General features: G+C 35.3%; 1 protein-coding gene across 2 annotated transcripts in view; it reads right to left on the bottom strand.

Annotated features, from left to right (window-relative positions):
- Positions 1-23,049, bottom strand: part of LOC118180740 (phosphatidylinositol-3,5-bisphosphate 3-phosphatase MTMR14-like) — a 37,390-nt gene that overhangs the window by 11,732 nt on the left and 2,609 nt on the right. Inside the window, exons 2-10 of one of the 2 annotated variants that reach the window (XM_085806609.1) lie at positions 22,865-22,924; positions 22,588-22,694; positions 13,117-13,222; positions 9,272-9,342; positions 6,926-6,982; positions 5,577-5,690; positions 5,437-5,507; positions 2,732-2,799; positions 1,813-1,884 (exon numbers count right to left, since the gene is read on the bottom strand). In XM_085806609.1, the coding sequence (XP_085662735.1) occupies positions 1,813-1,884; positions 2,732-2,799; positions 5,437-5,507; positions 5,577-5,690; positions 6,926-6,982; positions 9,272-9,342; positions 13,117-13,222; positions 22,588-22,694; positions 22,865-22,924 (726 nt within the window). The remainder of the gene's footprint in view (positions 1-1,812; positions 1,885-2,731; positions 2,800-5,436; positions 5,508-5,576; positions 5,691-6,925; positions 6,983-9,271; positions 9,343-13,116; positions 13,223-22,587; positions 22,695-22,864; positions 22,925-23,049) is intronic. The other variant, XM_085806610.1, reaches the window with a different exon arrangement.

Here is a 23,049-nt window from a genome sequence, read left to right as displayed (position 1 = left end):
GGTGTACCTCTAACGCCTGCCCATCGGAGAAGGCGTTCTCTGTGGCGCCGGGAACACCGGAATTGGGGAGACAATGAATGGGGACGAGTACTCTTTACAGATGAGCAGATTCAGTCTGAGTAGCGATTCTCATCGCATACTCATCTGGAGAGAGCGGGGAAGCCGCAATCATCCCTCGAACATCATTGAAAGGGACAGGTATAGAGGTGGCGGTGTTCTGGTTTGGGTGGCATGCTTGGTAGTCGGACAGACCTTGACATCTTCGACGCAGGTTCAGTCAACAGGACCCGTTATTGTAACGAGATTCTTCCATATGTGAGTCTTTTTAGAGGCGCTATGGGTCCGCAGTTCCTTTTCATGGACGACAGTGCACCATGTCATCGCACAGTAGTTGCCGAACAGCTCTTAGAGAGTGAGGATATTGAACTTATGGATTGGCCGGCACGATCTCCGGATCTCAATCCCATCGAGCATGTACGAGATTTTCTAGGCAGACGCTTGGCAGCTCGCACCTTACCACCAGTAACGATTCCGCAGCTTCGATTGGCGCTGCAAGACGAATGGGCAGCAATGCCTCAAGAACTCATTGACACCCTCATTCTCAGCATGGGCAAACGCTGTGAAACCTGCCTAGCAGTCAGGGGAGATCATATCCCCTATTAAAGACCGGATGTTTCTTGCTGGACACCCATCACAGGGATGTTTCGGCCTTCAGTCGCATTGCACTCCATTCTACTTTTTCAATAAAGCTTTTTATCCCTCTGATCTCTTTTAGTAAGTGTTGCTTACATTACTCATGTCCTTACGTATTGGGGATCTTACGGTATTAAATGTGTTGATTTGGAAAGCTTTTGTACAAAGTTATATTGAAAAAAACGTCTCGTCCTTAATTTTTGCACACCAGTGTAGTACAAAAGAGCTAACAATCCAAATGGGAGGAAGCACTTAACCCTGAAATGTATGTAGTGGCCATTTAGAGACACTCATATTTAATTATGTAAATCAAAACACAAATTTTAGCTTACTGCATAGTGTAATGAATTCGATACATACCGTTTATGTATAGTTTTGAAAGTTTCAGTGTGGTGCAACAGTCATTGTGAGTTGATGTGTAGGGTGAGCACATCATTTGTGTTTACGAACTTTTGATTGTGTTTTTATTCAAAGTTTTAAAATTGAACAAGTTTATAAGGTATGTATTATTATTATGTAAAAATTATTATACATTTACCCGTCTTATGTTTTTTGCAAGTTAATTTTACCGAAATTGGAATACTAAAAAAGATCTATTTTATTTGATATCAATTCTAATGCAATTTTGACTTTCTTTACTTTAAAAATAAAAATTCATGCAGAAAAATGAATGCTTAAACAACGGATAATTAGCAATAGTTTTAAAATTTTCTTCAAAACTAAGATATGCAACTGAAATGATTAATAACTGAATTAGTCCTAACATAAGGAACCAATGGAGACTGAACTTGATGACATAAGAAATGATGTGCTACTTCGAGATTTTTCAATTCTTTTCCTGCTAATTTAGATTAAATATTTCTGACAACACTTACGTATGTGAGAGAGTTTGTTGATTGGGGAATGAACTTAGGATTAAATACCGAATTCCCGATTAAACGAACTCTAAGAGCCCGTGTAAAGAAAATTATTGCAGTTTAAGACTATAAATCTACACATTTTCTGAAGATAACTTTTACATATATACACCAGAAAGCCAAACACTGGGAACAAAACTCATTTCATTTTTATGTGAAACAGCTAAATAAACTATATGAAATCAGTACAAAAGATTCTTACTTGGCATTTACTGATGTCCATGCCTGGAACTTTTACATCAACAGGGAACCGAATTGCAGTGCCTCTCTTAGACTGAAAGTAATATGAAAGCTATAAGTTATAAGAAACTACTCACCACGAAAAATTAAATTTACTGTTACAGATAAAAATTAAATGCGATGCGAATTAATTTTTTAAAGTTTACATTAATCATAGTAATAATTTTCTTGATTTAAGAAATTCGCTAGAAACAAGCATGCAGTCAACTCGATGGCAAGGCAAATGGTCCATTTACACGCATTTGCTGCTTTGAAATATACAGCTGTAGTAAAAAGGGTAGAGTTCCGAAACTCGCATCTTAAATTTTCTTAATAAGAAACGTGATTTTCTCAAATATTTCAGATATTAAATTCATTACACATTTCTTCCAGCATTTAGTTATTTGTCAATTTCTAAAGCAATATTTTTAAAGATACTGTTATTTCTACGATTACAGTTAGTGGAATTTGTCGACAGGAATTAAACACCTAATTACGCAATACTACAACAGCTTTCTAACAATTATTTCAAAACAAGAACTCGAGAGCTGTAGCTTGAGGAGAGAAATTTACCGATTTCGCTCAAATGCATGTCGCATGAACAAAAAACGAAAATATCCAAGTAGCCAATTTTAGCGATTTGGTTCTCGTACTACCTTTCTTCAGGCGTTGTATCATTTCCAGTGGGAAAACAATGAAAGAATGCCTCCTCTTAAAACTAAAATTACGCCAGATTGCTTTCAATAAACTGATTGGAATCAAATGCCAAAAAATTATATTTGAGTTTTCTTGAGGAAATCGTTATTACATGCATAATCGTTGAACTAACCATGCCATTTGCATCTTGCCATACAAGTAAACTCGACAGAAATTTAAGTAACAGGCTTGGAAACTGAACATACCCAATCGCAATAGAATTTCAACTTTTCAACTTTTGTATTCTCAAGGAATTCTCTAAAATGATATGCACCTGAAAGATTCAGAAAATTGAAATTATATCTATGAAATAACTAATTTTGTTAGAGCGTTTCATTTATCACTTTAATGTGTACAATTCTGTAAAACAGGACCGTTTAAAATATTGGGGTTTATATAAGGTCAAGTAGACAGACAAGATTACTTATCTCAATGTTAGAGTTTAATGACAACACTTCATTTTCAAGAGAGAAAACCGAAAAGAGCTTTGGAGCAGAGACTGAGCCAGTGACGTCAAAGATTTCCGATTGGGAAGAACAAAATTTGTGGTACAGTAATCTTAGGTACGTATGCGGTCACAGGCCGATTTATACTTCCAATTTTTAAAAACTGGATTTCAACCACGAAAATGTCATCCAGCCGCCTGTTGAAATTACTGCTTGTACTAAACATTTTAGTTCATTCGGCCAAAAGTTCCAAAACGGCTGGTAAAATTATTGGTTGACTGATAAAAGCAAAAGAGGAATGCTATCTGCCTAGGAGAGATGTCTTCGGGGAGAACTTGAGAGTATCAAGGGCAATAAAACTAGCCCGTTCGCAGAGATTTCAAACTCGATCGAACTAACTTATTTTTAAGAGTTCAACGCAAATAATTTGCCTTCAAAATATTAAGGGGATATATCTCGTTCACGAATAGCTATATTTTCTTGCAATGTGAATGTTTACCCCATGTTTGATTTTCATCTATGAAAAATATTCAATAAGCAGAATTCACTGTTCAATTTTTCTGTAATGGTGATCTTTTTTCTGACGCATAAGCTTGAAATATTAAGTTAGGTGCATATGTAATGAGACATTAAAAACCTGCTAAAAGCAATAAAACAAAATTAACTATATTAAAGTTTAAAATTAATCAGTTAAATTCAAACATCTTTCAAGAGATAAAATATTCTCAATACAAATTTCCCGCCAGGAAGGATTACAATATGTACACGAAGGCAATTAAAAACACAATAGCTAGTTAATATGTGGTGTATAGGCAAATCCTGAAATATATGGACTCTGTCTCCTAATTAATGTCAAGTTATTTGATGTAGCAAAGCTCAAGAGCTATTAGAGTACGGTGAGAGATGTGAGATTTATTATGAACCTAACTCTAATTAGATTATGTTTTCATGGAGTATTTCCTCAGAAAAACTGGCTCATTAACGTTATACAAAGGCTGTTGGCACATTTTTTAGACTATTTTGCTTTTCTATAAAAGTCCTGTGTGCTTGGAAATTTGTTTTCACTGCATATATATTTTTGAAAGCATAAATTATGGTCTACTTACCAGTCTAGTTTTCATGCAAAATATCGCTTTTAAAAACCTAATGAATGGAAGGCTACGTTTGTCCTTTCCGAAGAACTTCATCCGTACCTAGTTATTAAAAACGTTGTAAAGGTTGTGGTTTTCAGATATCTAAAGCTACGATAGGTATTATCAACAAGGGAAAAAAGGATCAAAATTGAGCTTCAAGTGGAAAATTTGTTCCAAATACGTATCGAAGAAAAAATGGAATCTTTCGAATGTTACAAATGCAAGATCTTTAATGTTGAAAGAAAATCCGTCAAGTCAAAGCACGGTTGCAAAATCATTAAAATGCTCAGTTTCAACTGTAAACAAAACTATTAGTGCTGATTTAAATCTTATAAAGGCGAAAAACAAAGCGCATCGTCCTTCAAGGACATATCGCCGAACGCAGTGCAATATTCTTCATGAGAAACATTTATCTGGACAAACATGGAAAAGTACTGTCACAATAAACGAGTCTTGGGTGTACTTAACTTCAATAAAAAGATCCATTTATTATAAAAAAGGAGAAAAAATCGTAAAACGTAGTTCAAGGAATCTAAAGAAAGTTTCCTAAGAGATTTACGATTATTGCTAGTTTTTCATATAACGAAAAACTTAAGAGCGGAGAAAAATGTTAATATCAATTCCACATATCGTCAAAAACATTATACCCAAATTACAAATATGAAATACGTTCTTTACACAGCGTGATCAATTAGAACTTCCTCAAGACAGCAAACAGCGACATGTCAAAGTCTACTGCTCATTTTCTATGGAAAAAGAAACGGGCATCAAGGCCATATCTTCTACTCGTTCTTCTGATCTATCAGCAATGTATTTTTGGACTTGTAAAAAGCAGGTTGTGCAAACGTGGAATTAAGACCACCTTAGACTTTGCAAAGCTGTTCGACAGCAATGGGATAAAATAACTCTTCCAATACTAAAAAAAGCTTCATTGTCTTTGAAATTACGGTGTATAAAGATGAAGAATAAGGGTTATAAAATAAAACATTTAAAACAAAATTTTTAGGTAAAATATTTGTGCAATTACAATGAAAATAGTCTAAAAAGTGTTCGAACAGCTTCTGTACATGGGAAGAACTACAAAAACCAACCATGAATCGACTCTCACCTGAGCTTGAACCGGGTTGGACTACTACTGTTCAGCAATCTTAACCACTGGAAGGCCGCGATTAACTACATACAATATCCAATAATTTTCAAAGAAAAGTAACTACAGAGTGAAGTCAAGCAATAAGTTTAGAAATTGGGACAATAAATATTTTTCCTGAAAGAAGATAGGCAGAATTTTAAATTTAATTTCAAAACTGATTAATATATCAAGTGTGAGTTTACCTTGGTAAGGTAGGCGAAGTGTTTCAAATTCTTCGTAAAGATGCAGGTAATGATTTTCTGGAGCAGAAGCACTAAAAAGAAGCGAGATTAGAATTTCAGCATTTTATTTTTCACAAATTAAAAAAGTCAGAGAAACTTACTTTTCATCGCTTTTCATAACTTCGCCTATGTTTCTGAAATCGCAAATATAGCCTACGCCAAAGTCCTTCAGGAGCTTTACATCTCTCTTCATTTCTTCTTGGAATTTAACAGACCTGAAGAAAATTCCATTCGATTCACAAAATTGCATTATAGGAAGTGTAACAACGCAAGATCAGCGATAAATTTGGCATACAAGAGATCTAAACTCAAACGGCTAGTAAGCATTGATAAAGTAACAAATTCTCTCCAAAATGTTAATGATTTCATAATTGTATTCATTTATATCAACATTGAATTCATTAAAATCACCATGGAACTTTTAAGATAGTTATGAAAAATTTCAAGCATTTATTAAAATTAGCAGTTAGAGGAACCAATTACATAGCTCTACAAGTTAAAACCACATATATACTATATTGAAGAACTCATTGCCACCTCAGTTCTAATCGAGCATTTACCAGCACATTTGGAAAAGGGCAGGGTTGTATTAAATATGAAATTACTTCTTGAGTTACATCAGAATTCGTAAAACTGAAGACATTCTTCTACTTGCAGAAGTTCTTTCTTGCTAAAAATAGAGAGATTTAAAACCTGTGGCATGCACTAACGTTCATTCACATGTACTGATACAGGCACTAGTTTTGATTCAATAAAGAAACAGTAATCTCTTTCTTAAGTATTCGCTCGAAGCTTAATACCGCCGCGGAAATATTTACTGATTTTCAATTAGATCATGAAATTGATTCATTTCTCTTACTGCAAACCGTTACAGGACATCTCAGAATGTAAGAAAGCCGGAATTCTAATATTAATTTGTTCAGGAAAAAATCATGTCTGCATTGAATTCACGTTTTTAACGGATTGATTAATTAGAATATCGCAAAGTACAGTAGGGCTTTCTGCGCAAAGGAGGAGATAGCTTTCATGGAAGAGATAATCATATTTACGCTAGCTTGTATAAAAGGGGAAAACTTCCAACCGCAAACGGTTGGCAACCGTTGCTTGGACTCGCAGCTGGCTTGAACTAGCATTGTTCAGGGATTTTATTTGCTCGGCTGCTGGCTGGCAGCTATATGGAACGACATCTAACTACATTCAGTTTAATACCGTTTGCTAGTATTTTAGCCTAGGTGGAACTATGTTCGACTAACTAATCTATCTAACGACATCTAACTAGTAAAGGGCACCTAGGTGGAACGACATTAACTACATTCTAGTTTAATTTAGAGGAAGCTGATAAACACAGCTCGTGTTTTGAGCCTCCAAAATCAGAACCGGAACAATTTGTACTAGCAGACAGTCAACCGACGGAGGTTAAAACTAATCAAGAATACAGAACTTAACTTACATTAATATGTACACTGCAGTGTTTATATTCATCTCGTAGTCCGAGAAAGTAACCCATCTGCAAAAGACATTTTGATAAAGGTAAATTTAAGATATTTACACAAGTTGGAACACAGAATTCTAGTTAGATTGTAATATTAGATTAGCTCCTTGAATTAAACCATTTTGTAAACACTTAATTCAAAGTGCACTTTCTAAAAACGTCATAATTTATGAAAATTCAAGAATTTTAATTTTTCGCTTGTTCCATTCAAAGCTTCGATATAATCTTTGATATTACATTACTTTGCTGAAATTTATTTCTTTAAATCTAATAAAGAGTTTGTAGGATTTTAATTTAGCTCCTGGGGTTGTATGCAGCTATTCTGGCACATTACATAACAGACTAAATTGCAAAACTTCAACAGCGTTTATTAGGTTTTCTAATAAATAACCTTTGCTTTCTTCAAGGTTTTCAGTACTGCTTTAGAGAGAGTTGTAAATGTTAATTCATTTTACGCCTGACGCAAGAAATTCAAATTCTATTACGGCACTATCATGTATGTTAAAGCCATTTTACCATCCTCATCCTGTTTAACAACTAGCATTAGATTCATTCTGGAGCTCTTTTCTCTAGTTTTGAAACAAGTTTAGTATGCCGCCCCATTCGATATGGTGATTAGCGGTGTTGGTTGCCACGGGATGGGTACAGGATCAAATCCCTGAAATCGACTTTCAGCAGTACTACCTGGTCGACGCCCATAAGCATACATGGAGTCATTTTAATTTCAGTTCATAAGAGCAGGTAAGTTTATTTTCTGTATTTGAATATCGGTAATGTTCTTAAAACTGCTGGCGTGTAATCTGTATAAAAAGAACTGAAATTTTCCGATACTACGGAAGGATTTAATTTACACCGGTGAAGTACTTCCATTTAAGGTAATGGGGGATACCTCATAATATCCGAATTCTGTTTAAACATGCAAGGATGTTAAATGACCGACAAGTTTGTCAATTCTCGACCAATGTTTAATGAGCAAATGTCAGGTTACTGAAAACCTGCACCATCATTAACGCAAAACGGGCAGAACTGATATCATTTCAAAATATCACTAGTTTCCAGAAGGATTTTTGTTTGCAATTCGACTTCATTAGTTAAGACATTTTAAATGATCTATACTCAGAACGGCAAAATTTTCCTCAGGAAGCAGATTGAAAATTGAATATAGCTTATAACTGAACTTTTAAAAAAGGGTATGCAGTTTAGAGAAAAGCACTGGACAGCTGTTCTCGTGAAGGAAAGCTGCCTGATAATGACACATTTTGAGACACTTCGAGTTGGTTTTTTTGAATGGAATAAAACCTCGAGGGTTATTATGAATCAGACAAATGGTGAGCAAAATTCAAGATACATAAACAAGTATCAAGTTAATTGATGAAGTGAACGTGAAATACTGATGAAGGCATGGAGAAATGACTGAAAAATGCTCTAGCAACAGATAGAGCAGGATAAAATGTAGTTCAAATCATATGGTAAAAGGAGATATCTTAAAAAACTTAAGAAGTTGATGCGAGGGTTTCTTCCAATGAGATCTGTTAACATTCGTAAAGTTAAAATAAAATTCACGTTTCTGACTAAAAGCAAGACAGCAGGTTAAAATGTGATTGACTGAAACGGGAACGTTGCAAGTGCCACAAATATGCTCATTGTGTCCTTTCAATAGGTACTGATGTGGTCAGTCTGCAAATACCAATTCGTAAGCGAGTCAGTACTACATCCTCCTTCAGATTCCCTCTCGACTCTCAGTACTCTAAATTAGGTTTTACCTGCCTTAATTTGTTCCGAGTTTGGCATTCCCAGAATTCTTGCCACTTGAACAAAAGACACTTCAAGTAGTTTTATACAATAAGAAGACAATGTTTGAGCTAAACTTGCTAAGTAATGTTCAGTGGTCTTATGATTATTACAACCACATAGTCGTTAGAATGTTAAATTGCCATGCAACTAGGTAAACTGATCATAAGCATGCATGGAGTCATTTTAATTTCAGTTCATAAGAGCAGGTAAGTTTATTTTCTGTATTTGAATATCGGTAATGTTCTTAAAACTGCTGGCGTGTAATCTGTATATAAAGAACTGAAATCTTCCGATACTAAGGAGGGATTTAATTTACACCGGTGAAGTACTTCCATTTAAGGTAATGGGAGATCTCAATATCCGAATTCTGTTTAAACATGCAAAAATGCACTTAGTGTATTAATGATTTAATATATGCTACAAAACATTTAAGTAATTTCATTTGATACGATTTCATTGTTTTGGGATATGCAATTACAAAAATAAAGGTACTAAAGTGAGTATGCTTACTTTCCTCTTCCAAAATTATGATGCCATGCTTTTGTCACTTTGTCTTGCAGTGCTGCAGAACGGCAGACATACTAAAATTAAAAAGAAAGTTAACTTATTGTGCCAAAGTATGAAAAGGCTTCTTGCCCTTCAGAAGATCTTTCTAAAGGGCATTCCAATGGAAACTCATTGGTTTTACACTTTACAGTCCGCTCGCTGGGATCTGAACATAACTGCTAATGAATAAACTCATGCACTCGTTTACAGGTAGATCAGAAACTAAACATAGGATCCGTTTCGCAACTTAAGCTATAGATTAGTTTGGTTTATCAGATTACGGCAAAGCACTCGAGGACTATCTGCCTTAAGGGAGGGATGCCTTCGTGGAGGACTTTTTAAGGGAAACTGGCTCGCATACACGTTACACATGGGGAAAACCACGAAAACACCCATGCAGCCAGCCCGTTCGCGGGATTCGAACCTCGGACCGAACTACTAGTGTTCAGCGACGTTACCGCTCGGCCGCTGGTGGGCCTAGCTATATATTGGAAATTTAAGTACTTAAACGTTTACGGTCTTATGCAGCAGATAAAAATTTCTATATTCAACTGTTACCAAGAACTAAGCAATACTCAAAACCCTCAGTATGCAGCGATATTCAAATGACTATTAGACTAAGCAAGCTGTGTAATAATGCAGCTTGTTACAAGCCACATTCAAGTGTTAAAACTACGTTATTCTGTTTAGAAATTTCCTCGCTGATCTTTTTTCACTCTGGCAGCCTCGACTTGGTGCCAGATAGAAGGCACGATCTATGTTTTCTTGACTACGGATTTTATCTCCGCGAGAACCATACGAGTAACGGTATTTTATGAAACTAGGCATGGCAGAGATTGAGAGAATAGGAATTCTAATCAGGATTACGTTACATGTGTAATACTAAAGAATGGAATTAAGGAGAACTGTTAACTCATTACATCAAAGTACAAGAAAGCTTTAATGATGCTTTCATGCAAGATTTTGTAGGGAAAACTGACGCATTTACCTTACACATCGGAAATACGATTGAGAGACACTTTTTGAAGACGGAGAGGTGTTTAATTATGCCAACATAGTCATATTTAAAATCTTGACAATTATTTCCCTTTCTCCGGCTATAACCGTTTCAACAAATTGAAGAAAAATTGCAGAGGCAAAATTTGGAACACCTCACGTGTCTAGAAGAGCATCAGCAGCTAAACAACGAAAAGGTTGAAATATACCAGACACAGCAGTAGCACTATTTTTAGGAATAGAAACCACTTCGATAAAAGTGCATTGACAGCAAAGGGGAATATTCTGAAGGCGATCATATTGATACACATGAATGAAGTCAAAAAGCTATGTACTGTCACGATATACATTTCCCACTCATTGCTGCCAACTTGTATAAGATCTCACGAGTGGATACTCGAAATATATACGGAAGTGAAAAAATTTGTACTGAAAGAGAATGAAGATGCTAGTTCATACATGAGGTTGTGGTATTCTTACCGACATATATTTAGAAATTAAAGCCATAAAAATGACAAATGCTGGAACACATTCATAAAATGAACAAAGAATAGTTGACAGTAAATAAAATTTTAATATAGAATTCGCGTATTAAAACAGAATTTAGATCTAGGACCTAAGGGAAGGGGCGCCTTCGAGGAAGCATATATAAGGGAAACTTTCATTTTGTAAGGTTATGCATATTCAAAACCAGCCATGCAGCCAAAATGTGCACCTGGGTTTGAACCCAGAGTGAGACTAGCAATATCCAATGATCTTAACCATTCATCCATTGTGATTCAGACAATGGCCAATTCAGTATTGATTTATGAGACAAGGCCACATTAACCTTGTCTGATAAATCAATACAGAATGATAAAAGCATATTACTCCTAAACTAGAAAATTTTCCATTTAACTGAGAGTGAAGTAATGAGTATTAAAGTACTAGATAAATTTTTGAAGATACGAAACTGAAATAAGAGACATGTCCGGACATGCTATTTTGCGGTTATAAAAATGTATTGGGAATAATTAGCTGTATTTTTAGCAGTTAAAACTGGCAAATTTGCGAGTTGAGTAAATTAAGTCAATTTGGAATAAAAAGAGCATCAATAACATAAGCATAATTATAAACGAAGAAACCAAGTTATAAAAATGGTTTTAAAGAATAATAGTCATAAGAAATCAATGTTATCGAATTCAGTCTGGCATAAAATAAGATTTTTTGGCAAAATTCACCTCATGGATAAAGTTTACTATAACTGCTATTAACGAACGCGTTTTGCTCTTGGTAGACAATTTTGCTTTCCGCAGATGATGTGTCAGCAATTTCGCAATAAACTATTTTAGAGAAAATTTAATGCACCATTTGGATAATCGGAATTGCACTACACTAAGAAACAGTTATCGATGATCTAATAGTAATTTTTTGTTCCATTCAATAAAATATTCACTTTCTTTTCAATTTCACATGTGGTCCAAAATTTGAAACTTGTCTCCGAAAACGGGTCTCAAATTCCAAAAATGTGCGAAAATCGAGTTTCTATCCGTTTTCCAGTATAAGAAGCAGTATTTCGCAGTTTAATGTGTTAAATTATGATCAACACCCCGTATGATCACGCAGCGATTTAGCGATTTTCTATACTACCACTAGCAGGGACACAACATGCATGACAACGTCTGGGCCAGGTTCGGTAAGTGGCCCGTTTATTTGCTAAGGTAAGCCTCCGATGCAACTGTCCGAAGACAAATTTTCTATATTTCAGAAAACTACTGATTAGCAATTTTAGTGAATATAACATTTTTGAGGGAAGATCAGTATCGTGTTTAAACCATCGTTTCCCCGACCACTTAAAGGCTTATTTTTCTGCTTCTGAGGATTTTGCTCAAGGTCTGCTTATCTTTGTAATGATACAACTTTTTTTTAGCGTCACCTATGAACTCCGACTTGGAAACAAAAACTGACTCATTTAATAACACTTGCATTACAATTTAATTGAAACTCTTAACGCAATAAGGAAGCAATAAGAATTAGATTTGTCAAAACATTTGTAGTATTGCAGAGTAGTTGTACACCTACGTTGCATGCAGACTTCTGCCATAATACGTTCGTAGGAGTATATGTTGAAAGACGTTACTTCGGCACACTATATCACTGCAATACCGATTTGTTACGTGTTAAGAGTTAATATCCATTAGAAAGAAAAATGAAACTACATGCAACTTGAGCGAGATTATATGAAGGATCTACAGAAAATTTGTAAGATTAAGATACGAGTGCGACAGCGTGTGCATCAAATCAAATTCGATTCACGACATAAGATTCTCGTTTCATACTTAAGATATCGATTTTCTTTGATAATATTTTGTTCCATGAATTGAAGTTCTCACCTCGAAAAATGAAGCGTGTCTTGAGATGTCATATTCAGTAAAGTTAACTTCCAATTACCCAATTCTCGCATTCATTTGTATAAAAAGGTTCATATTTAAAAAATTCTCAGGTTGGTGAAGATATTAAATTTAAACGATCGTGAGAGCTTATACTCCCATTAATAGGAGAACAAAAAATTCCGAATTCATAAATTTCTTACAAGTAAGCAGATTTTATGCTGATTTAAAACATGAATTAGCATTTGTATTGATTTTAAAAAGATTAATTATGATTACATATGGAATCCACCTACACCGAAATCAAATTACTGGATATTAATAATCAGCACCGAGTACTAGATGCGCATATTTTAATCTCACTGAAATTTTCCACGTAATTTCATTATCTTATATTTAAAATTCGTAGGATGTGGTGGAAAATATTGAAGTAGATTAACTTACCTTCCCTTGACAAAGGATTACAGGCAAAGGAAATCTCTTCTTGCGCCTAACGAGACGACAATCTTTAACCTCTTTAGCCCATTCTTCGCCATTAAAGTCGGATAACCTGAAATTACGAGCATAAATTAGTTCAGAAATGAGCGATTTGCCTCACCACCTTTTTCATTTACTATAAAATCTGGCAGGAAATGGTTCCAAGGCAATTTCAGTGCTATTCAGAGCCTCATGGCAATATCAGTGGCACAAGTTACTTGCCAAATAAAACATATCGATGACTACAGAAAGGCTCATACGAACTGTTCCTCAGAAATTTCTGAAGATTTTCTAATAAAGATTAGAACAGTCATTTTACATATAAGAAAATCACGAAATGCCATGCAGCCAGCCCATTAAATGGGTCGAAACTCAGGTTCTAGCAGGATTACTTCCAAAAGGTTAAGCCTTACATTGGATCATAACAGAACTATATATAATCAAACAGACGCCATTTTGGGGAAATATGTTAACTCGGACATTTGAAAAGAATGTTTATTACGTGCTAGGCTATTAAGCACTACACACATGGAAAGGGAAGGCTTAGGGAAACTGGCTCGAGTCCACGTTACACAGGCGGAAAACCATGAAAATGTCCATGGAGCCAATCAGTTTCCCAGACCTCTAATCTCGGATCGAGCTACCGGTGTCCAGCGGGTTTTACCGTTTGGCCGCTGGTGGCCCAAGAAGAAATAATTTAACATTATTCTTCAAATGTGCTAAAGACTAATACGCTTCTCAACACACGAGAACACTGCTTCGAAAATTGTCAGTGCCGCCAGTGAAATTTGGCAAAGAAATGATGTTCGTAGACTGTCCAGAGCCTCGGATGTCGGTTTATAAACAATTTCTTGCTAGTATTAATTTTTCTAGATGTGAAATACATTAACTGTTATACAGAGATAAACAAATGAGATGTCACTTCTGTACAATGGAAAAGCTATTAGAAAACAGTCTTTCATTTGAAGTTAACCGTTTCATTACGAGTCAAGTGATGTTAAGCTTTTGTTGCTCTGGTGCCTATAAAACTTTTAGGCTGTCCCAAAATCCTAGTGCCTGGTGCAGAAGCACTGGTTGAGCTGGCTCGTGCGTCTACGTAGGGTACATTCGATTTTTACCAAGCTGGAAAAGTATTTTATTGTACGTGGAATGATTGGCAGAGTTTTAAGGTCTATCTAAATTAGAGATAAATAGCAGCTTATCAGATCGGTGAGCAAATGTAAACAACGTTTAGGCAAAACTAAACTACATATTTTGACAATCATGCAAGTCCCTCCCCTTCAGAACGAATTTTGCTAAATTTTTTCCTGCTAAACAGGTGTCTGGTAATTCTCAAAAAACGGTAATTTTGTTCAAAATCTGCGCAAAATTAAGGTTGCCGTTCCGCCTAATTCAGTTTTACGAGGGCTATCCAGAAAGTAGATTACGTTTTGGAATAAAAAAATAAAGTATAGGAAACAAATTTTATTATATACAGATGAAAGCCACACTCAAATACTACTTTTCTACATAGTCACCATACAAATTAAGGCATTTATCGTAGCGATGTACGAGCTTGGAAATTCCTTCGTCGAAAAATTCGGCCGCCTGCGCCTTCAACCACTTCGTTACCTCTTCTTGCAGCTGTGCGTCGTCATCAAAACGCTGCATAGCCAGCCACTTCTTCATTGCTGGGAATAGGTGGAAGTCGCTCGGTGCCAGGTCGGGACTGTACGAGTAAAGAGTCACCATCCTTATGGTAAGCGTCCAAAAAGTTCAACGCTGCAGCCATTCGCTGATTTTTGTGGTCCTCTGTCAAGATTTTTGGAATCCATCTTGCACAAAACTTGTAACCAAGCTTTTCGCTGATGATTTCGTGCAACAAACTTCGCGAAATTTGTGGAAAACTCAAAGAAAGTTCCGTTATTGTGAAATTTCGATTTTCACGGACTTTAGCATCGACTTTTTCGAGAAGTTCGGCGGTCACTATGCTGGGTCTCCCACTTCGATCTTCGTCGTGAACATTGGTTCGGCCATTTTGAAACCTTATGACCCACTGACGCACTCCACCTTCAGTGATAATGTTGTCCCCATACACTTCACGAAGCTGCCGATAGATTTCTATCGGTTTACAGTTTTTTGCAGTCAGAAACCTTATTACTGAGCGCACCTCGCAGCTCGCGGGATTTTCAATTAACGCAGACATTTCAAACCGTCACAGTATCTGAACGGAGCACAGCACGAACCTCTCACTAGCACGGCTAGATGCAGACTGAGCTGCGCAACGCTCTGACCCCAAGATGGCCGCGCTAGCCCCGCCCCTAGCGGACACAGACGGAAACGTAATCTACTTCCTGGATTGGCGTGTTTCTTTCCAAATTTCAATGATAAACTAAATAAAAGCTCAAGCACAATGAGTCTACAAGATTTCAGTAATTTTACGAATTCCAACAAAACAGTAAATAATTGACAGTTTTTCTCACTATACTAGCGGGCTGCAGCTAAAGCAAAATTTATACAAGTTCTATTCCATAAAAAATTTTACTCTACCTCTATTTAGAAAAGATGTATAACAATTTTAAAATTCCATCTCGTACGCGCTTCGACACTGCACGCCGAGCAGCAACGAAGATCAGCAAAAAAAGCAACTTGCAGGGTGTGAAAACTAACTTTTCCAGAGTTTTTCAATTTATATTTCGGGTGATTAAAATTTAAAATGAGATTGGTCGAAATAGTTTCTCACTGACTTTTTGGAATCCGGAGGCGTACCTCTCTCGAAACTCAATTCCCCGCCGTTCCGGAGGAGATGTTACAACTGTTTTCGTGAAATATCGCCTGCTTACGGGCAGAGTTTTCTATGCTGTTAATAGTTTGCTTTGATCCACAGTATATTTGCTGTGCAAATATACTGTGGATAAAATCAAATTATTCACTAATTAAGTATTATCAACTATTATTAACAAATTAAGCAAACTATTAATATACAGGCTGAGCAAATACCTGTCCGGTAAAACGAATATAATTAGCAGTTCAGATACCTTAAATATTACGTAAAGCATGAGGATAAAGCAATATACAGTTCAATGGTTTTTAGACGATTTCATGGACGCAATAGATAAACCCAAATGTGCGCTTTGCAGTCTTGAATAAAGATATAAACAACAACTGTCGAAAAATTATTACTCTTTTCTATAAATGATAGTCTGAGTTTACGTCAGTAGACACTGCTCAAAAAATTATCATGCAAGAACGTAAAAATTTCTCATTTTGTTTCTCGTACATTGACTGCAAAACGAACACTGAATTTTTGCATGTGAAGATTTCATTCAACAAACAATCTTGATATTTTCAAGCAAATTGTGCCAGGTTATATTTAATACTTTGCTTATAATCGCGAGTAAGAAGTCAAACATTTATCATAGTTGCAGTTGGTCCACCACGCTTCTCAAACTTCGGTCTAAGACATATGAAACACCATGCCTGGTGACTTTTCCGAACGAGAATTTATTTCAGAGGTATAGAAAGTACTGTTTTATAAAGACGTACTGAAGGGTCTTCTGAAGAGAATTAATGGCGCTATGCCTAAAAAGTTTGGATTATTTGAATATGGCAAAGCACACGCGGGTTATCTGTTAAAAGGTAGGGATGTCTTCATGGAGAACTTTCTAAAGGAAACTAGCTCGTATTCACGCTACACACTGAAAAACTGCCAACCACATGTAGCCAGCCCATTCACCTGAGCTCGAATCCTGTCTGAATTACATCTGTATTCAATTATTCTGTCAGTTATATTTATATATTCTCATTTATATCTGGGAAAGAAAATTCTGTTATATCCATTTTAAAATAAGTGTTGCTGAAATTTTATCAAACACCGATTCCTTTCTTCGGTTGAGATGTTTCATGTACCCTTAAGATAACAAATGTGAAACAGTCACAAAAGTCTGCGTACAGACTAAATTTTAAGTTAAAAAAACACTTAAAGCATAGAAAAAATGTATTTTAATCATTGCATTTTATTTCTTCTATTAGCTAAAATTGTAAGCTTAAATAAAAAGTAAATAACATCAGTGTAATACTTTTTCAATTTTTTCAAAAATATATTTTGTCAAAAACTCAGAAATTCTCTCAAATAAGTCTGCGTACACTCAAAAAAAGCAAAATATAAGTTTTTTACATTACTTCAATACTTCGTAGGATATCCTTTATTCTTCAAAACAGCTTGCAGACGTCTGGGCATTGACTGAACTAGTTTTTCAGTGTCATCCGAAGTAAATTTCGCCCATTCTTCCTGCAATTTACTAATTAGTTCATTTCGCAACGTAATATTGTGTTTTCGAATTAGTTGATCCAATTTTGCCCACAAATGTTCGATTGGATTGACGTTTGGTGACTGTGGAGGAGTACGCAACTGTCTTGGAGTGATAGAGGAGATATTCCTTCACAATTTCAGCTGCATGTTTCGGGTCGTTGTCTTGTTGGAAAATAAAAGTATTAGAAAGGTTTAAATTTCGGGCACTGTCTCGTAGATTTTTCTCCAGAATATCCAGATAAACACTTATCCATGACTTTATCAATAATGTGAAAATTTCCAACTCCTTTCGATGACATACACCCCCATACCATCACACCGCCAACTCCATGTTTGACAGTTGGATTTAAATTTCTGATTCAGTTCTGTTCCTGGTTTTCTCTAGACAAAAGGGTGACCATTAACTTTAAATATTGTAAACTTACTTTCATCTGACCAATTTACATTGTTCCAGAAGTCCTGCGAAGAGTTTAAATATGTTTTGGCAAAAGCAATTCTTTTCTTTCTATTTGTCTCGGAAATGTATGGCTGACCTAGGTTTGCGTCCATGAAAATCGGACTTTCGCAGCACTTTTCGTACAGTTTTAGGAGAAATTTCCTTGTTGCTAGTTAAAAAATGTCTTTTGCAATGCTTGCAGCAGAAAGTTTAGAATTTTGTTTAATTCGTAAAAGAATTTCTTCTCTCTGCGTTAGCTTCTTCGGTCTCCCACATCTTGGTTTTACAGCAAGAATACCAGTGTCAAGATAGTTTTGAATAACTCTTTGCACACTAGAAAATGGTTTTCCAATGGTTTTACCAATATAATGAAGAGTTTTACCTTCATCTCTCAATTTGATAATTAGTTGTCTCGTAACTAACGGAATTTCTTTCTTGGTTATCATTTTGGTCAAAGAAAATAGAAATAGAAGTTGAATTTGCTTAGGAAGTCAATGACCTTGAAAGTAACCTTTGATTTCTCAAATTTGAAGTTTAAAATTTAGATAAGAAATCCCGCCGCCTCCTTCGCGTTGTACGCAAACTTTGGCTTTGATTTCTGGCCACTTATCTTTTAAAAATTAGTGTGCATAAATTAGATATGAAAATATTACAGTTAAATAATTTCAAAGTCCCTTATTGAAACTAAATATTTAAAAAATAAAACTAAGAAACTACCCTTTTCGCACCTTAAAATTTCGATTTGATATTACTTTTCTTGATGTAAGCAGACTTTATTGACTAACTGTACGTATTTTTAGAGAGTTTAAAGAAGATTTTTAAATAACTTAAATGAAGGTTATCTTTTTTTATCTAATTACGTTAGGTTTGTGTACGCAGTACAAAACTAGAATGCTTAAGTGTGTAGACACTTAATCATTCTAAAAATGAGAGCTTAACAAAAACATCTTTTCAGAAATCTTAATTCAAATTAACTTCTACTTTAGCGTATCCATGGACGCACACAAGTGTTTTCTGCTAATAACTAGAAAATTGAATACCATGTTTCAAGAAGGTATTTTTTTGTTTAGGTTATTTGATATGGTAAAGCATACGAGGGCCGTCTGTTTAAGAAGAGGTATATGCCTTCATGGAAAATTCTCATTCACGTTACACATGGGAAAACCCTCGAAAATGTCCATGCAACCAGCCCTTACACCTAGAACCGAATTCAGGGCGAACTACCAGCGTTCAGAGACTATCGTCTCGCCACTAGCGGGCACGACGAAAACTGGCTTTATTCACGTTACACATGTGGAAAACCATGAAAACAAGCCATGCAGCCAGTTTGTTAGTCCGGACTGAACTCTCTATCGAGCACTCTTAACTCTGCCATTGGTGAGCTAAAAAATATTCAACACGTTGAGCCCGGCGCCAGCAGTAAACTTTCCGTGTGGCCGTCACTGGAATTGTCGTTTGGCTAGCGTGGGTCTATGTGACCGACAGTATTAAAGTTTAAAAGTAAATACAGTCTCAAATGTGATCAAATGTAGATTTAATGAAATTTATTTGAAACATTCTAAACAAAAATACGGCTTAGCTTTACACATTACAATAAGTAACAACTTTTTGGCAACATTGTTATGAATCTGGATCAAGCCGATTTTGGTACGAAGATAACCGGCTGAACCGAAACCAGCCGGCTGAACGGAAAGGACAGAAAATTCGGCGCCGGGCTCAACGTGTTAATTGAACTGAAATGTTTAAATCTTCAAAGACTTATTGCAGCAAGAAGCTATGGAAAGCTGACAACATCCATTTTTCAGAGTTCAAATAGTAATTTCAGAATTCAAATAGTAACTACAGGGCAGACAAGCATGATTATGGTATACGGAATTTACCAAAAATAAAAATTGATACAGCGATGTGGTTTCACGTTTTTCAAAACGTGATTTCAATATTTAGGTGCATTTCTATAATATTTATTTGAAAAAATCAGACTTTCATATTACTCAATTATAGATGTAACGAGTACATCCGACTTCCAGTTTTAAACGATTGATTGCATTTAAAAATGTTCCACATCTTTCATTCAAAATGTTTCGTAATTTTACACTACAACTATTTGTGCCAAATGAATTCAATTGAATTTGAGCATATTTAAATACAAGTAAATTCAAAGCGAATTAGGATTGTTATTTACAAAGAAAAATTTCTGTATCTACATGATGATTCATTTGAAATGCTGATAATGCAATTTTAAGATTTCCTTATAGACGCATGCTACAGAAAATTAAATTTTTGCTTCTAATATTAACTAAACTCGGGAAATTGGATTATTTAAAATGTAAATTTCTTAGTTGAAACAGTTAGCTGTTCCAATAAACGAAGCAAAATACAACAACATTTAAATTTCATGGACACGTTATTTTAAAAACAAGAACGCCATTAAAAGTAAAAATACTTTTTAAGCCAATACGCGACTTAATGACAGTAGGGCGCTGGAAAAAATTTAATTCACAGGAATTGCAGTGTTTTTCTAATTATTGCAAAACGATCCTTTACGCACTGTAGTTCAAAGTATTCTTAAATACAATGCGATTTTCAATCCAGTTAAAAATATGAATAGAAATTGTCATTTGAAAAGGTTTCTGCGTACCGTAAAAGAATGATTCTTGGCATCTCTAGCTCAGTTATGTTTTATTCAGAATAGTAAATTGAACTTAATATAAAAATCGTCTTCACATTCTAGATTGATTCTTTACACAATCTATAAACCATACAATATTAAACTGAAAATATTCAGTATTAACTCCATTTTCATTACTAATTTTATATCGCCCCCAAAATTAAAATTTCTTCTATACTTTTATTTTCCTTGGCATAATAATTGATAGCTTCGTAGGGATTAATTCAGAAAAACCGAAGTTTCGGAGGAAATCTTTTGATCGCGCTCGTAATTTTCTTTACTAACTATTTCAGGTCAAATCGTAGCCATTTTCTTAAATTACAAACCTTAAACTTAAGTTAATTACAAATCAATAGCTGCCAGTTTAACATTTGAATATATGAATAAAGTTTAGAATTAAATAATTTAAATTCAGTCTCTCGCACTGAACGACTCCCACTATGGGGGACTTGTCCGGAGCAGTATAACCTCTTCGGTTTCTTCGGGTTTTGTGCCAAAAAGTAATGAAGCATCCACCATAGAAGATAATTTTGCCTTCCTTACTTTAAAGAATGATATCACTCAAATTCATGATAATAGCCCAGAGTGATCTTTAAAGGCCTATATGAATATACTGAAGTACGATATTTAGAAACTTTCGTCAATATGTAAAATTCTACGTATTTTAAACAGTATAAAATTCGGAAATCCTCTCCACAATGGAAGCCCTAGGCATAGAGTTGTTTGCCTTCTCACAAGGTCTACATTTAAAGAAAAAATACCAAAATTGGCGTTTTATATGAAGATCCCAATTCCGCATTTTGTAAAAATTCTGCCTATAGCATACAAATTCTAGACTTACGTTTTCAAGCTTACCAAGACTATCGACAACATGCATTTTAGGGTTCAAGGTTAAATAAGGTGGGAACACCACATTTTTAATTTGAACAAATTTAGAAAGTTTGGTTTACTTAATTAACATAATGATAGCACACGAGGGCTATTAACCTAATGAGATGGATGCCTTTGTGGAGGACTTAAAGAAAACTCGTGTCCACGTTACGCATCGTTGCACCCAGGGAAAAAAATCACGAAAACTCATGCAACCAGCTTGTTCGCCGCGAGTGAAACTTCGGTCGAACAACCGGTGTTGAGCGAACAACCGCTCGGCCTCTGTTGGGACAGAAATTTAGAAAGAATATTTCCTTTTTCAGCCTTGGAACCTGACACACATTCAAGTTAAACAAGGGGAAAGTCTTGAAAATGCATATAGTTAGCCCATTCACCGGAATTTTAACCACGTCCTGCGGTATTCACTTGGCCATTACGACGCTAGAAACCGCAATGAATTACATACGTTTCGCGGCACAAGCCACAGTTAATATGAATTGTAATTCTTTTAAGTTCACGTTTAATATATACGTCTCTTACACAGTTTGTCTTAAGTATAATTCTTAAATTTGAATATACGTAAGCTGTCAATTTTTGACTTTACAGGATAAGGCCATGGCAAGCATTCAAGAGCAGAGAGGACTTTCTAAGGAAAACCAACATTTTTGCTTTAACATGGGGTAAACCATGAAAGTTCTCATGTAGCTATTTTTGTCTCATGTAACTGAATCTAGATAAAACTACCAGTGTTCAGCAGATTTACCACTCCGTCGCTGGCGGGCCTGTTCACTTTTTTAACTACCTTTTCTTAAAACAGTATAATCATAGTTGCCATTAAGTATTTATAACTCACCAGAAAGTTCATATGGATTGCCCTCAATTTCTTAATATTCGAAGAAACGACGTCTCGTTTAAGCTTTTCGGAACATTGTGATAAGTCACCACTTAAGTGTTAACACTAATGTAACAAGATATCCTTTTAGTTGACGGCTATTAAAGGTTTATGCACCCGATTACGACTACGCATTCTACATGGATTATGGGAACTGAAACTCTTAGTTACGAAATGTAGATTTTACTAGTTTGCAATATTAAAATTTTTATAATTAGATGTAAAATTTTATGATTCATTTACCTATAGAAAATAGTTCTAAATATAAATGAGTTAATTACCTAGATTCCGGACTCGGCGTAGGAGCACCGATTGCCTTCTCCTTCAAGGGGATGACTATGAACCCTGGGTAACCGGGACAAAGACTTCCAAATCTATTGCGTCTGACCTAGCATTAAGAATTCACATTTTATATTTCAGGAAATGTTTACAAACATTCAGTGCATTTAAAAGGCAAATAAAAATGACTCTGATGTCAAAAATATAACTGATAAAATTTATGATTAAAGAAATAACTTTGAAAACGGTAAATACAAAACTTCTCTGGGAAGTACTCACATCACATATATAGTCTCTTTCGAAAAGGGTAACACACATCCTCCCCATGGTAAGGTGATCCTGCAATTTAATAAATTAGTATAGCTGATGCATGCATACATATAATTTATATATACTCAAATTGGTACTTGTGTATTATCCAGTACCCGCTGATATACCAACAATCTATTGGCGCTTTTTGGCGA

Source organism: Stegodyphus dumicola, chromosome 12 (assembly GCF_044657685.1).
Source record: "Stegodyphus dumicola isolate Sdum_Otavi_A_Nest chromosome 12, ASM4465768v1".
Taxonomy (NCBI): Eukaryota; Metazoa; Arthropoda; class Arachnida; order Araneae; family Eresidae; genus Stegodyphus; species Stegodyphus dumicola.
Note: the sequence above shows the minus strand (reverse complement) of the source record. Positions and strands in the feature narration are given on the sequence as shown.